The sequence below is a fragment of the Myotis yumanensis genome, unplaced genomic scaffold (genome assembly GCF_028538775.1).
Source record: "Myotis yumanensis isolate MYYU_CA2020_CCGP unplaced genomic scaffold, mMyoYum1.0.hap1 SCAF_8, whole genome shotgun sequence".
In the NCBI taxonomy this organism is placed as follows: domain Eukaryota; kingdom Metazoa; phylum Chordata; class Mammalia; order Chiroptera; family Vespertilionidae; genus Myotis; species Myotis yumanensis.
In genome coordinates this window covers 39,641,361-39,654,957 of record NW_027223759.1, presented here as the reverse complement: position 1 = coordinate 39,654,957, position 13,597 = coordinate 39,641,361, and the positions used below count along the sequence as shown (strand labels likewise).

General features: G+C 35.2%; 1 protein-coding gene across 1 annotated transcript in view; it reads right to left on the bottom strand.

Annotated features, from left to right (window-relative positions):
- Positions 1-1,620: 1,620 nt before the first annotated feature.
- The window catches only part of SESTD1 (SEC14 and spectrin domain containing 1), a 104,051-nt gene continuing 92,074 nt past the window's right edge, over positions 1,621-13,597 (bottom strand). The window contains exons 17-18 of the mRNA XM_070422657.1: positions 11,797-11,918; positions 1,621-9,181 (exon numbers count right to left, since the gene is read on the bottom strand). Coding sequence (XP_070278758.1) covers positions 9,052-9,181; positions 11,797-11,918 — 252 coding nt within the window. The 3' untranslated portion in view covers positions 1,621-9,051. The remainder of the gene's footprint in view (positions 9,182-11,796; positions 11,919-13,597) is intronic.

The following is a 13,597-nucleotide window of genomic DNA, read 5'->3' as shown; positions in this document are numbered from 1 at the left end:
TCATCCAGGTCACAGTTTGATTCCCAGTTAGGGCTCATGGCTGGGTTGTGGGCTCAATCCCAAGTAGGGGGCTTGCAGGAGGCAGCCAATCAATGATTCTTTCTCATCATTATCTCTATCCCTCTCCCCTCTCTGAAATCAATAAAAAAAATATATTTTTAAAACTGCTCTTGAAGCATCCTATAGATTTTGGTATGTTGTGTTTCCATTGTCATTAGTTTTACGGTATTTTTTTTTTTTTTTTTCCCTTTGACTTCTTTGACTCATTAATTGTTCAAGTCAAGAGATTCTTCTTCCTACTTTTGGAATCACATTTGCCCACCACAGTTGGTAGGTACATGGACAGAATGGGAGGTTAATTTGGCTATATCATCAATCACCACAGATCACAGATAGATTTGGCTAAGTGGGGCCAAACAGGCCAGGTCAAACAGGTGGCAGAACATATAAACAAGTAATATGGTTAAACAAATTTGAGTTACTACTGCAATGTGATACTCCCTCACCATTGGCATTCACAGACTGATTAGGCTTGGGTAACATGGTGGAAGCAAAGGGACATTTCAATCAAACCCAAGGATAGAATCAAACTCATTTCTTTAAAAAACAAACAAAAAACCTAGAGATCAAGGAACTAGAAGGGAGCTCTTTGGTTCAGAATGTACATTCAGGATATAAATAATATTTTATTTAAAACCAGTCCTCAGAATTACATCTCCTAACTACTTTTGGATTTGCAAATTTTGTAGATGAAAACAGTCAGACCAACTCATGGAGAATTGCAAGGTAGAAGTGTCTTTCTGTGCCTCTCTGTTTCCTCCTGCTCTCCTCTGTCAGGAAGCACACCATCTGTGCTGACAGCGAGTTGAAGTATGACCCCTTCTAGATGGGGAGTCTTTACAAGATGAAATATTTTACATTTGGAATGTGGGCCCTCAAAACGCAAACTTGTAGTCTTGTCTACTCTCTCTTCTCTGATCATTATGCTTATAGCCCTTAAGGAAAAACCCCCTTAAAGGTATAAGGCTTGCTAATTTCCAAATTCTGGAAATTCTAAATTCATTGTAGCCATTCTGGAGCTGCTATTATTTACAGCATAATATGACTAATTCTGTTATTTTAAACATAGATAGTTTTGTTCTAATATGCTTTCCCAGCCCCAAATACACGTTGACTTTCTAGGTCTTAAAAATGAACTTTTTGGTAAGAACAAACAAAATTTACCCACTACCCATTAATTGAGAAACTAATAATTTCTGACAATGTAGGACTTAGTGAAAGCCCTGGATTTCTGTGCCAAGCCTGATGGAGGTTGTTGGAAACAAAAAGAACATAAAAGAGAGGGTATTTAACCTCTGTCTTCTAAGACTCCAGATTATCTCAAAATAAAGGAGTTACATTTTAGTTTTAATCAGAGATTTGAGAAAATGTTGGTAAAAATTTAGTTTTACAAAAAAGTAATGTGAATAGATGCGGAATTCATTAGGTTATGTTAAAGAAACCAGTATGACTTAATTCTCCCTAGACTTTATGAACAATCTTTATTAACAGAAAACAAACTTATTATCCAAAGTGATAACACTATCAAATAAATACATATAAAAATCTGCTGCCATTAACTATAATTTTAACATTTTATTGCATTTACAATGTATAGAACATTATAAGGATTTACAGTAGAGGCAAAATATCCCAGCCCTTAAAAGTTGAATAGGAAAGACTGGATGAACCATACATAAATATCTTTGAACATGAGCATTGGAAACATAAATATTATGATTTTATAGGCATATACAAGTAACTGTTTTATGTAATAGAACAGGAGAGGGTAAAACACAATGGATAAATCACTAGGGTGTGAAATAACTGTAGCTGGGTGGTACAGAATAAAAAGACAACGCTAAAATAGGATTTGTAAATGCTAAAACGCCCTGCAAAAACATAGCTATCCCCTATGCACAACGGTGAGGTAGAATTCTTCCCAGCCAGTTTTCGGGTTTTTTGACTGCCATTTGGGGGTCTAGATGGTTCTCTCTCACATTGCTGTACCTGGGATTGACAATATATGTTTTTTTATTACCCACTCTGCTCCCATTAAACAGAAATAATCTTTTCGGTTCAATTATCAATTTTATTTTACCTACTGAAGATGGGTGGCAAAAGTTAGTAGCATAAACAAATCAGTACTGTTTCTTCTAGCTAACGTATCACCATACTTGGGTAAATGCTTTAATCTTTCAAAGAGTGAAACTGATGCTAAAATTTCAGGTACACAAACCCCTTGGGGACTGTTTTGGGCAGACAGGTCTTTGCTTCCCTCAAAAACACTAATTGCAAAACCAGGAACAATGTCAATTCTATCTGAAAACAACTTCTAGTATTTCAAATATGGATCATAAAAAAAAGTTTACATCTTTCTACACATCCAAAAATATAGTGAAAATCCAACACACAGTACAACCACATTGGGGAAAGGTATGGCCATTTCTTTTTAAACTACCCAATGACACAGAAATTCTAATCCTAGGTATGCACCCAAGAGAAATGAAAGCTTGTGTTCACATTAGACTTATGTTAACAATGTCATAGCAGCTTTATTTGTAGCTGCCACTATTGGAGACAGCCCTGGTATTCATAATCAGGAAAATGGATAAACTGCTCTGTAGTCATACAATGGAATACTACTCAGCAATAAAACTGAAATGAACTACCAATACACCAAACAACATGGATAAATCTCTGAAACATGGTACTTCTAGAAAGAGTACATGCTGTGTGATTCTATTTACACAAAGATCTAGAACAAATTTGGTTTGTGATAGAAAAAGAACAGTGGTGCCTTTAAGGAGTGGGGTGGAAAGGGCCATGTATTACTTTTCTGATAACGCTTTATATTTTGATAGCACTATATTAGATTTGCCAAAACTCAGTGGATGCACACTTAAAATTTATGCATTTCGTCGTGTCCTAATTTTACATAAGAAAGCATAAGCAAATGTTGAATAATGATGTGGTATGTGGAAGTAGTATGAAGTGTATAGATGTCTGAAATTTATAATGCATCAAAAGGCGATCTGATGAATTGGATGGACAGATATGTGACAATACAAGCATAATTAATGCGAACTAGCATCTGAATGGTGAGTACACTATAAAATTTTAACTATTTTATATTTGAAAATTTTTTATAATAAACTGTTGGGGAAAAAATCCAGGGTACAAGCTTACCAAAAAATGCTGCTGAAAATTTTCATTATTGATCCCATGTTAATATAACCATCAAATTCTTCCAATCAGTGTCAATTTAGAAACTTAACAGCTTGTGAAAGGACATTCCAGAATGTGAGGTGAGTAATGAGTTCTCAAATCTATGCTGGTTCAAAAACAATATATATATAAATTTTCATACATTCTAAGCAAATTTGTTCACTGTGTAGACTAACATAAGAACTAAGATGAAGAAACATTCTCAAGAGAAAAGTCAAGCTTAGAAATTGTTTTTACCATGATTTCTGAACTAAAAAAGAACCAGGGTAATTATCAGAAAAGACATGTAGACCCAAAACATGATGTGAGGCTTGGTCTTGGTGAACAGGCCTCTATGTTCTGAGTGAAAGGACATCCAAATCATCCTCCTGTCTCTCTGAGGGACAATTGGGGGACACCCTAGAGAGATGGCATTTTACTTGTAAATACTTCTAAGGTGCCTCTTTCAGATTCACTAAGAATGGATTCAGACTTCAATAGCCTTTTTTCAGAAATAGTTTTTCACAGGCCTGACTAAAAATCCACTAACAACACTATTCTTACCTCGAAGTTGGTAACTATTTTTAGTTATTTGCTAAAAATTCCTGTATCATTATATACAGGTATCATATGTACTGCTCCATAAGAGTCCTCTAACAAAACTCATCTTCATTATGTAGTATTAGTCATGTTACAGTATCGTATCTGTGAACTTTCTTCATTCTTAATCATTCCCCTATTGTGCTCTCACAGAGGATCCTTAGTTCTATCAATCTCTGTTACAGCCTTTTTCTATTCTTATCACTGCTAAAGCTTATCAAGCTTTCTCTTCTCTACCCCTAACAGAACTAAGGGTGGTCTCAAGTCATGTTTTCTACCTCATTATTGGGATACTTCATAAATATAAATATATTAACAGGTCTGTGCTCTGGTTGTTTCTATAGATTGGTGCTGGGTCAGTAGGATCCACTCCAAGTAGGATTTTCCTTTACTTATTTATTAATGGAATTGTGTCATGTCCTGTCAACCTCAAAGCAGGTGATACTCTTCACTTTTCTTGCTTCTTGCTGCTCTACCACACTGCCATAGAGAGTTAATCTGTCAGATTTAAAAGTCTTGTTATTTAACCATGAGCTCATCCACCCTTAGTATTTTCAGTAAGCGATTCTGAATGTCAGGGAAATAGAGCTTAGGGAAGTGAGCATAAACAATGTGCTATTTCCACATGACCCCATGCTTGTCATCTGAGCCAAAAGCAGAATTAAAGAATGCCCTATTTTCCATTCTGAAAAGATGATTATACTAATAATAATTTCCATTTTGGATAACATTTTAGCTTTCAAAATATTTTTTAAACATGATTGCATTTCACTCTTGATATTATTTGATATGATGTCTCTAATTTACAGATACAGGGAAGAAGTTTAGTGGTTTTTACCAAGGTCAGTAAATGGCAAAGCTAGATTTTTAAGTCAAGTAGTCAAACTCAATTCTTTGCATTATATTCACTCTATTACTTAGCGTTTATGATCTTGCCATCATTTATACTTATTAGCAAAAACTACTTTCCAGTAGCACATACTGAAGTCAAATAATGTCATGTTAAATCTGTACTTCATTTTGCCTTATCAAGGTATTGGTTACCCTACAGAAGAGTACTTCCACTCCCAACTGAAGCTTTTTATTTTTAGAACTGAAAGTTAACACTGATAAGCTTGTTAATTAGGTTAACTGTATTCAGCTATGTTTTAGCCCACCTTTTTAATCCTAGAGAATTTTCCCTTTGGGGCAGGGTTTAAGCCAGCGGTTCCCAACCTGTGGGTCACGACCCCTTTGGGGGTGGAACAACCCTTTCACAGGGGTCGCCTAAGACCATCCTGCATATCAGATATTTATATTACGATTCATAACAGTAGCAACATTACAGTTATGAAGTAGCAATGAAAATAATTTTATGGTTGGGTCAAACATGAGGAACTGTATTTAAAGGGACAGAAGGTTGAGAACCACTGGTTTAAACAAAGGTATCCCAATCATGTTAATATTGTCATTGATGATATTTACTGATGTTAATTTCCTGTACCGTTTTTTGTTTTTAATCCTCACCTGAGGATATTTTTCCACTGATGTCTAGAGAGTGGGAGGAGAGGGATAGAGAGAAAAGAAAAATATTGATGTGAGAGAGACACATCGATTGGTTGCCTCCGGAGCCAGGGATCCAGCCTGCAACCGTATATGCCCTTTGCCCCGGAATTGAACCTGAGACCCTTCTGTTCGATGGCCAACACTCTACCCACTGAAAAAACTGGCTAGGGTTGTACCATTTTTAATAGGTTCAAGATATGGAGGAGTTTAACAACCATAGTACATAGTAATACCTATCCAATCTCTCTGGCAAGGAACTTACTAAAATGTAGTCAAGAACTCTGAATTTTCTCCAAAAGTAGACTGTATAGTGAGATAGGTTCGGCTAATCTCACAATCATGCCATTGGTTACAATGGGCTTCTATCAGAAAGTATGGTTTGCTCAGCACTACCATAAAATTGTCATGTTCATATTAAGCAGTATGCCACTAACTAAATAACAAACTAAATAGCACACCATACGTCAACTGATCAGATGATGAGACAAACAACAAACACATTAATCCTAGGTAATACCTGGAAACACTGGCCAATTTAAATGCCTATAAAGTGAGAGATGTATCCAGTCTTCTCCACAGCAATGAATCCTAGACCTAAAATCAACATCCTAGCTGGTAGGCTGAACAGTGTCATCCTGTGTCACCAATGTCACCCTAGCAGAATAAAGTCATCAACAATGAGGCCTGGGAACAAAACCAGTTTTATCTGAGATGAAATTAATCATCTTTGCATTACAGCACTGCTAAGCTAGACATGTGTAAATAAATGCCCAAACTACCAATACTGAATTTACACAGGAGCAAATAAATACATGGTAAGAAGGAAAAACAAATCCCCCAAATCAAACCAAACCAAACTAAAACTAGCCCAATTAACACTTCAAGAAGTCCCTGAGATGGGCTAAAGTAATGGAAAGTTGTGGCATATACCAATTAGAAATGATGGTTCTTTCTCCATTTGCCAGCCAATGCTAATTTATTACATACAAAAAGCTTGCGATTTCAAAGACTGCAGTTACTTCCTTCACATGTACCCTAAATGAACTATGAAAAAAATCACATTAGGGCATTGTTGGGTTTTCATTCATAACGGTATGTGTATATACAGATTGACATATAGAAAGCAGCAAATTTACAAATGAAGAGCAACAATATTTATTATGTTACAAGCGCATTCAGCTTCATCTAAAATACTCAAATTACAAATAACATTTCTAGATACTGCCTTACTTTACTTTTGTTGTAGTCAGGATAGCTTAAGGCATATAAAAATTAACTCATTTGATAAGCAGGTGAGTTGATGGTAGAAGTGAAAGTCTCATTACTTACAATCCAGTCCTTTTCTAGCAGTCTTAATAAAAACATTCAAACTACTCCAAAATTCAGAAGAAATAGATATTAGGTGTAACCGTATATCTAAATTAGCTAATATCAACATATCTAAAATACCAAATGACTTCCTTATGAATAGATCCACTCACAACTCAGTCCTAATGTTAGAAAATATGTTTGAGACAAACCTCAAACTACAACATGAGGGATTATTACTAATGCCTATAAAAAATATTTACATTCAGGGAAACTGAGCAACTATTATGCATGAGCAAGATTCCTTCTCTCAAAAGAGCTTATAATGTCGCAAGTAGATGTAACAATTGTAGCATGTGGTTAGCACCATCATGAAGACTACAGTGAAGAATCACAAAAGTTTATGCTCATAGAAGTCAAGCCCTAAAAGACTGAGAGGATCATCAAATATAGAAAGAACTTCCTGGGTATTCTCAGAAGCAGTGACGGCACAAGACAAGAGGGGGCATTCGAATGTTGCCCCCAGATCTTCTGGCATGTCTGACTAGAAAAAAAGGTGGCACCTTTAACCAAAATTGCTCCAAGAAGAGAAAGGTAAAAAATATTATAACTAACTTCATCTAGGGCAAAATGTCAAGTAAGTAGGTGAAAGATCTAGAATTTTGGGCCAGATGTATAACAGGACATTGAGATAAAATAGAAACCCGAGGGATGAGATTATGAAGCATTCTGAAGACAGAACCTGAGAGAGCACATTTGTAAATATATTTCAAATACTGGTAAGAGTGATGTGACTGCATTCACAGTTATGGCAGAGGATACTATCTTCAAGGTGTATGTGGGGGCACTGTCCAGGAAAGGATGCTCGATGGTGTAAATGTTGCAGACAGAGGAAGATAAAAATGCAGGCTGAAAAAAAATCATTTAATTCACTAATTGGGGGCCCATTGAGAACAGTTTCAGTGCAGTGCTGTGTAAAGCAGACTGCAGGGTGCCGAGCACTGAGCAGTGAGGATGTGGGGTAATGGATAAGGATCTCTCCAAGAAGTCTGGCAGTGTGAAAAAGGCTAGAGAAACCAGCAGGCTCAGAGAGAACTTTTTACACTGGAGGATACATGAGCATTTTGAAGACAAAAAGGAAACAGCATACAATTGTTTGCATAATTTTATGTTATGCACTAAAAAATTATTTTTAATCTTTTTCAAAAAACATTTTCTTCAACAAAAATTAAATTATATGCATTTACCATATAAACTTAAAAGCACTAGCATTTTATAAATCTTATATCTAAAAGAGCTGCAGTTTTTCATTAGACTTCAGAATTTTGCTTCTAGCCTAGCATAAGAATTTAAACTTAACAACTGCTACTTTAGTTCCAGAAAGATAACTTTGATATAAAGGATTACACTTAAGTAATAGTGTATGCCTTCTTCCCCAGCCTCCTCCTCCAAAACAAAGTATCTGCAGGGTAGTTAATAATTTGAATAACATTTTTTCAAGTTGAAATAGAGAAAAATTAGAAACAGTATTCCCACTACTTGTAAGTTCTTAAAGACCTAAACTGTTCTTTACAATTAATTTTTCATGATAAAACATGCTTATTTATTATATACACATGCTTACATATGAATCTTCAGGCTAAAACACATGCAACCAACTTGAAAAAACAAGTATTAAACCATCCTCACAATCCTAAGAATGCCCTTTTTAATAAGGCACTCATGTTTGGAAATAGAATATAACCACCAAATTAAATACGATGTTTAAAAGAAGCCTTTTATTAAGCACAAACAACTTTTAATACATTATCATTACAAATAGGAAAATGTCTTTCAATGACTATGATATATCAAAGATCTGAATGTTTTCTTCATACTGACACAATAAAAATAATCAATTTTGAAGAAAAATTAAAAAAAAGTAAAATTTTGAGGACACCACTGTTTACTAATAACCATTTTACTATAGTCTAAATTTACTACATCACCTGGGGAGGAAGGGCAATTATTTTTATATAGAGAATTCCTAAACTCGTATTAGCACCACTCAAAGCTTATTACCAGTTGTTCATCTACAAACTGACAGGTCAGGTAAAGCTTTAAAGCAGGTTTTCAGTGCAATGTTTATAGTTCCTTCTTTTAAGATACTTGGAGTCTATGGTCTCAAAGCATGTGAAATAATTATGCCTTGGTAGTTGCAAGGTGTTAACATGTAGAGAGAAATGTGTAATGGAAAGAAATGAGGCTTATCTTGGCTGTGAAATGTATCTTAATGTATTGTGGCTAATGCTGCAGTATGCCGATGACATGCAGGATTATTGTGAACGCAGATCTGTGGGAAGCTGCTTGCCATTAGCTCTCTGTGGTCATCATTTCAGGATGTCTCAGCTGCTGTCTTTTGAGACTAACTAGTTTCATCCTGTCTCTGATGTGTTCTGCAGTAGAAGCCATGTCACTTGGACTCCCAAAATACTGTTCAGTTCTAAAAATCAAAACAAAGAGAAAAACCCCATTCACATTAATACAGATCCACTGACCACAGCAAATACAAAAGGAAGCAAATAATTAGCATAAAAATTACCTCTGTGATAAGCCATTAGTTCATTTGTAGATCATACTGTTTATCTTTGAGTAGTAATTCAGTAGGAGGAACATTTTTTAAACGGCATAAAATATATTAAAAAATGTCAAGACAAATATATTAGTGGTATAAATGTCATATTAAGTGTACTTAGGATAATCGCAATAATGTAACCAAGCTATGCAAATATCAATGAAACACTGATATTTTTGTTTTTCAATATGGGGTCCATAGCACACACACATCCAAAGTTTGTGTACTTCAGTGCTAAGGACTATTTACACTCACTTCTAATATATTTACCAAATAAATATCCATTTAATGTTAAGGTATCATTTGGGACATAGAAAAATCATTTAATTTTATCCTACCTGCAAAGACTCTGTTTTCAGAGTCACATAATCTTTTAGAGGTAGAACAATTCTTGAAAATTATCTGTTTAAGCTCTTCATTTTTTAGATCAGAAAAGGGAAGTGTAGAAAATTAAGTGGCTTAACTAAGATCACACAGTGGAAAAACTAAGATCTGAACCTGGGTCTTTAAGCAATGACTCCAGAAAAAACATTTTTAAAATATTTTCCCAAGAGAATGTTACAAAAGATAAATCTGAATAATTTTACCATCAAACAGATTTTATATGACACAAATTACTGTATGAAATGGAATAAAAATTCCAATTATTAAAGGTGTGGTTATCAAATTTGAATAATACAGAATTAACTTATTTTATCTTAAAAGGATGAGGAAATGAAACACAAACTATTTGTAGAACAGGAGGAGAAGCTCAAGCAAAAAACACCAGGGAAAGATATTTCCAGGCTGACCTGAGTAGAAGGGAGACTGGCAAACAATTGGCTGTGAAATGCAATCATAGGGGTTGGGGAGGGCTGGGTGTTCTGGCCTGGAACAACCAGAAGCAGCACACTAATACTGTCACTAGCTCAACTTACAATTTTAAGATTTATTCTCTTGTATACATTGCAGATGTATAACATGACTATAGGCTCTGTTCAAGTTTAGGTACGACTAGTAATTATCTCTATATTAGACTATGAATAATATTCGTTCAAGAGAATAAAATATATCTTTTCAATATCAATTCCAAATAAGCATTTGATATGCATGACACATCAATAGTTGCACTATGTGTCAGATTTGTTTTAAGTAGTTTATATACATTTACCTCATATGATTCCCCTGCACCTATAATCTGAGGAGGTATGAATCCTATTTCTAGATGAAAAAATTGAGGTACAGGAAAGGTTAAGTGGCTAGACCAAAGTATCACAGCAACAAGTGGTGGTTCTGATATTTAAATCCAAGACAACTGGTTAGAATCCACAATCCTAACCATTGTACTATACTAAAATATAAGGATAGATGTATTCAATGGTCTGGTTTCCCTATCGTTTGAATGAAATATCCTCTCGATTACCTCTAAATCATCTTCACTGAGAAGGTCTAAATGCTCAGGGTAAAACTCTTTCTGATTCATTTACTGGCCCATTTATTTGCATGAGATTATTTCATATCTTTATCATCGACTGTTTGAAATGAAAAGAAACATGGAATCAGGTACTGCACACAGCACAGTGAAAAGAGAATGGGTTTAGAGCCAGAAAGATCTGATTTTGCATCCTAATTCCACTTAGAAGCTGTGAAATCCTGAACACCTTATTCCATTTTTTCGAGCCTCAGTTTCTTCATCTGTAAATCAGAAAGAATCACACTAGCCTGGCACTGTTTGGCCAAAGTAATGAAGGTGAAGTGTTTAACTAGGTGCTGGGCATATACTGAGATCACTAAACATTAGTCCCTCCCCCTTCCCTGAATGATGCTCAAGGTCACCCTAGTCCCTATCATCATAGTCAAGGCTAGAACCCAGGATGTCAACCTAGTCAATGATCCTTCTTCTATAACAAGCTGTGAAGAAGCAACACATTTGATGGCAGCAAGTATCAAGTGCTACTGCTGCTAAGAGCCGAGTTCAGATTTCGTTTCATTTTAAACCAGTTTATTGTAGGAATTGAAAATGTGGACCAAAGCTAATTGACTTGGCTTTTAAAACAAACAGGTTTTCCTCTTAATGAATTCACTGATAAAAAGACCTTACAGATTAAAAGATCTTATATAATAAAAGCCTAATATGCTAAGTGTCCGGTAGTCTATTCAACCAATCAAAGCGTAATATGCTAATGATATGCTAAGGTCGCTCAACCGCTCACTATGACGTGCACTGATCACCAGGGAGCAGACACTGGACTGGTAGGTTAGCTTGCTGATGGGGTCCGGCTGATCGGGACTGAGCAAGACAGGCTGGACATGCCCTGGAGCCCTCCTGCGGTCCCTCCTCGACTGGCCAACCTCCTGTATCCCTCCCCGGCTATGATCATGCACCGGTGGGGTCCCTCAGCTTGACCTGTGCCCTCTTGCAATCCGGGCTGAGCCCACCCCTAGTGAGTGCAGGAATTTCGTGCACCGGGCCTCTAGTAAAATTATAAGAACATGCACCATACCCATCAGGATAAACTACAGGAACAGTTAATCTATCCAAAAGTGATTTCCCAACTGCTTCAATTTCATCAAATTGCTCCTCATCATTAATAGCTTCAGGCTCTTCTGGACAGTCTTGCAAAATCTGCAACAAATAAAAGGACAACATCAAGAGAGAAAAAGGAAATAAATCTCAAACAAATTTAGCAGATTGAAGGTGTTTATATTTTGTTTTATTTTAGCATCTTCATGTACACCATTGTAAAAAATGTATCTATTTTTGACAAAACTGCCTCAAAAAATTCAAACAAAATGAGATACATAATCCCTACTAACATAACTGGAATATGAAAAAGATCAATAGTGATTCCTGGGGGGGGGGGGGAATACTAGAAAACTATTTGTACTTAAGAAGTATTATTTCATTCAATAAGTAACAATTTATTGAACACTTATTATATGTTTGCTTAGTACTTGGGATGTAAATGAGATATAGATTTTGACCTCCAGATTTTACAGACTTCAAAAATGAAAAATTATATAAATGCAAAACAACATATACTCCAAGTACAAGCACATAACTGATTTGATGGCCTAATTACACCATTTATAGTTATTTTAAAAACTGATCTGCTGAGTTAACTGATGTAAGCTGCTATGGTTATAATTCAAATATAGGGAAATTCTACAGCCCTTGTAAAGATATTATTTGTTTCTCCTTAACTATTACCGTTTAAATCTAACTCCAAAAAAAACCTCGAAAAATTTGAGGAAGGAAAAAGAAAAAGTACTTATTTTTGCAACATACTTCACTTAATCCAATTATGTTTATTTCATTGTAGCTCATAAAGAACGTATTTATAGTCTAAAATTCTAGACTTAATTTAAATATTTTTCCAATCATACTGTACAATTTGCTTATAGTTATTATATTTACACTTACTGGTATAAAACAGAACACAGTCAAAAGGAAAAGGTTTCACCATAGGTTTGCACAGCAAAATAACCTTAAATCAAGTTTATTATAAGTATGATAAAGGCCATGAAGTAGAAGTAGAAATGTTAATTTTCTATTATAGCCAATGAAAAATAAACAGTTGGTTATTTAATATGAATATATATATATTCTTATACGACTTCTTAAAGTGGTCTAGATTTTAAAATGCCTTTGCTGATTCCTTTAAAAACAGCATCCTAAAAAGTTTTCAGTGGTGTTAGAATAGGGCCAGTGGTCACCTTGGAGAGGGGGAGGGGCAGCAAAAGCAGCGTGGCTAGAAAGAAGTGGGGAGCCTCTGAGGTGCTGGTAGCATTCTGTTGTTTGAACAGTGCACTGATTGGACAGGTGTGCTCATCTTGTTAAAATTAATGATTTATGATCTGTATATTATGTTAATATTATACTCGAATAAAAAGTTTTCATTAAAATAATCAGTAGATAAGCAAGTTAAGCCATTTGGCATACTTTCATTCATTATCATTAGGCCCCTAAAACACTGCCCTGTGTGTGGAGTTCAGTGACCAGGTCAGAAAGAGTTTACTATGAACATCTCCCAACAAATGTACTTCATAACACAGACAGAAACTGCTTAGTTCCTGAGGTTTCTGGAAACATTTCTTTTGTTCGACAGACAAGGCTATCGCATTTAAAACTTTGATTTCTCCTACTTTAAATTGTACTAAACATCCCCTATATATAAACTTTCATTGTAAGAGATAAAAAAAAAGCTAACTACATAATCAAGTTCCTCTTCAGAATGGAAATGCAAAGCTCAGGTGATACACATTTTCACTGTGCCGAGTTAAGAAAAAAGTTCTATGAAAACC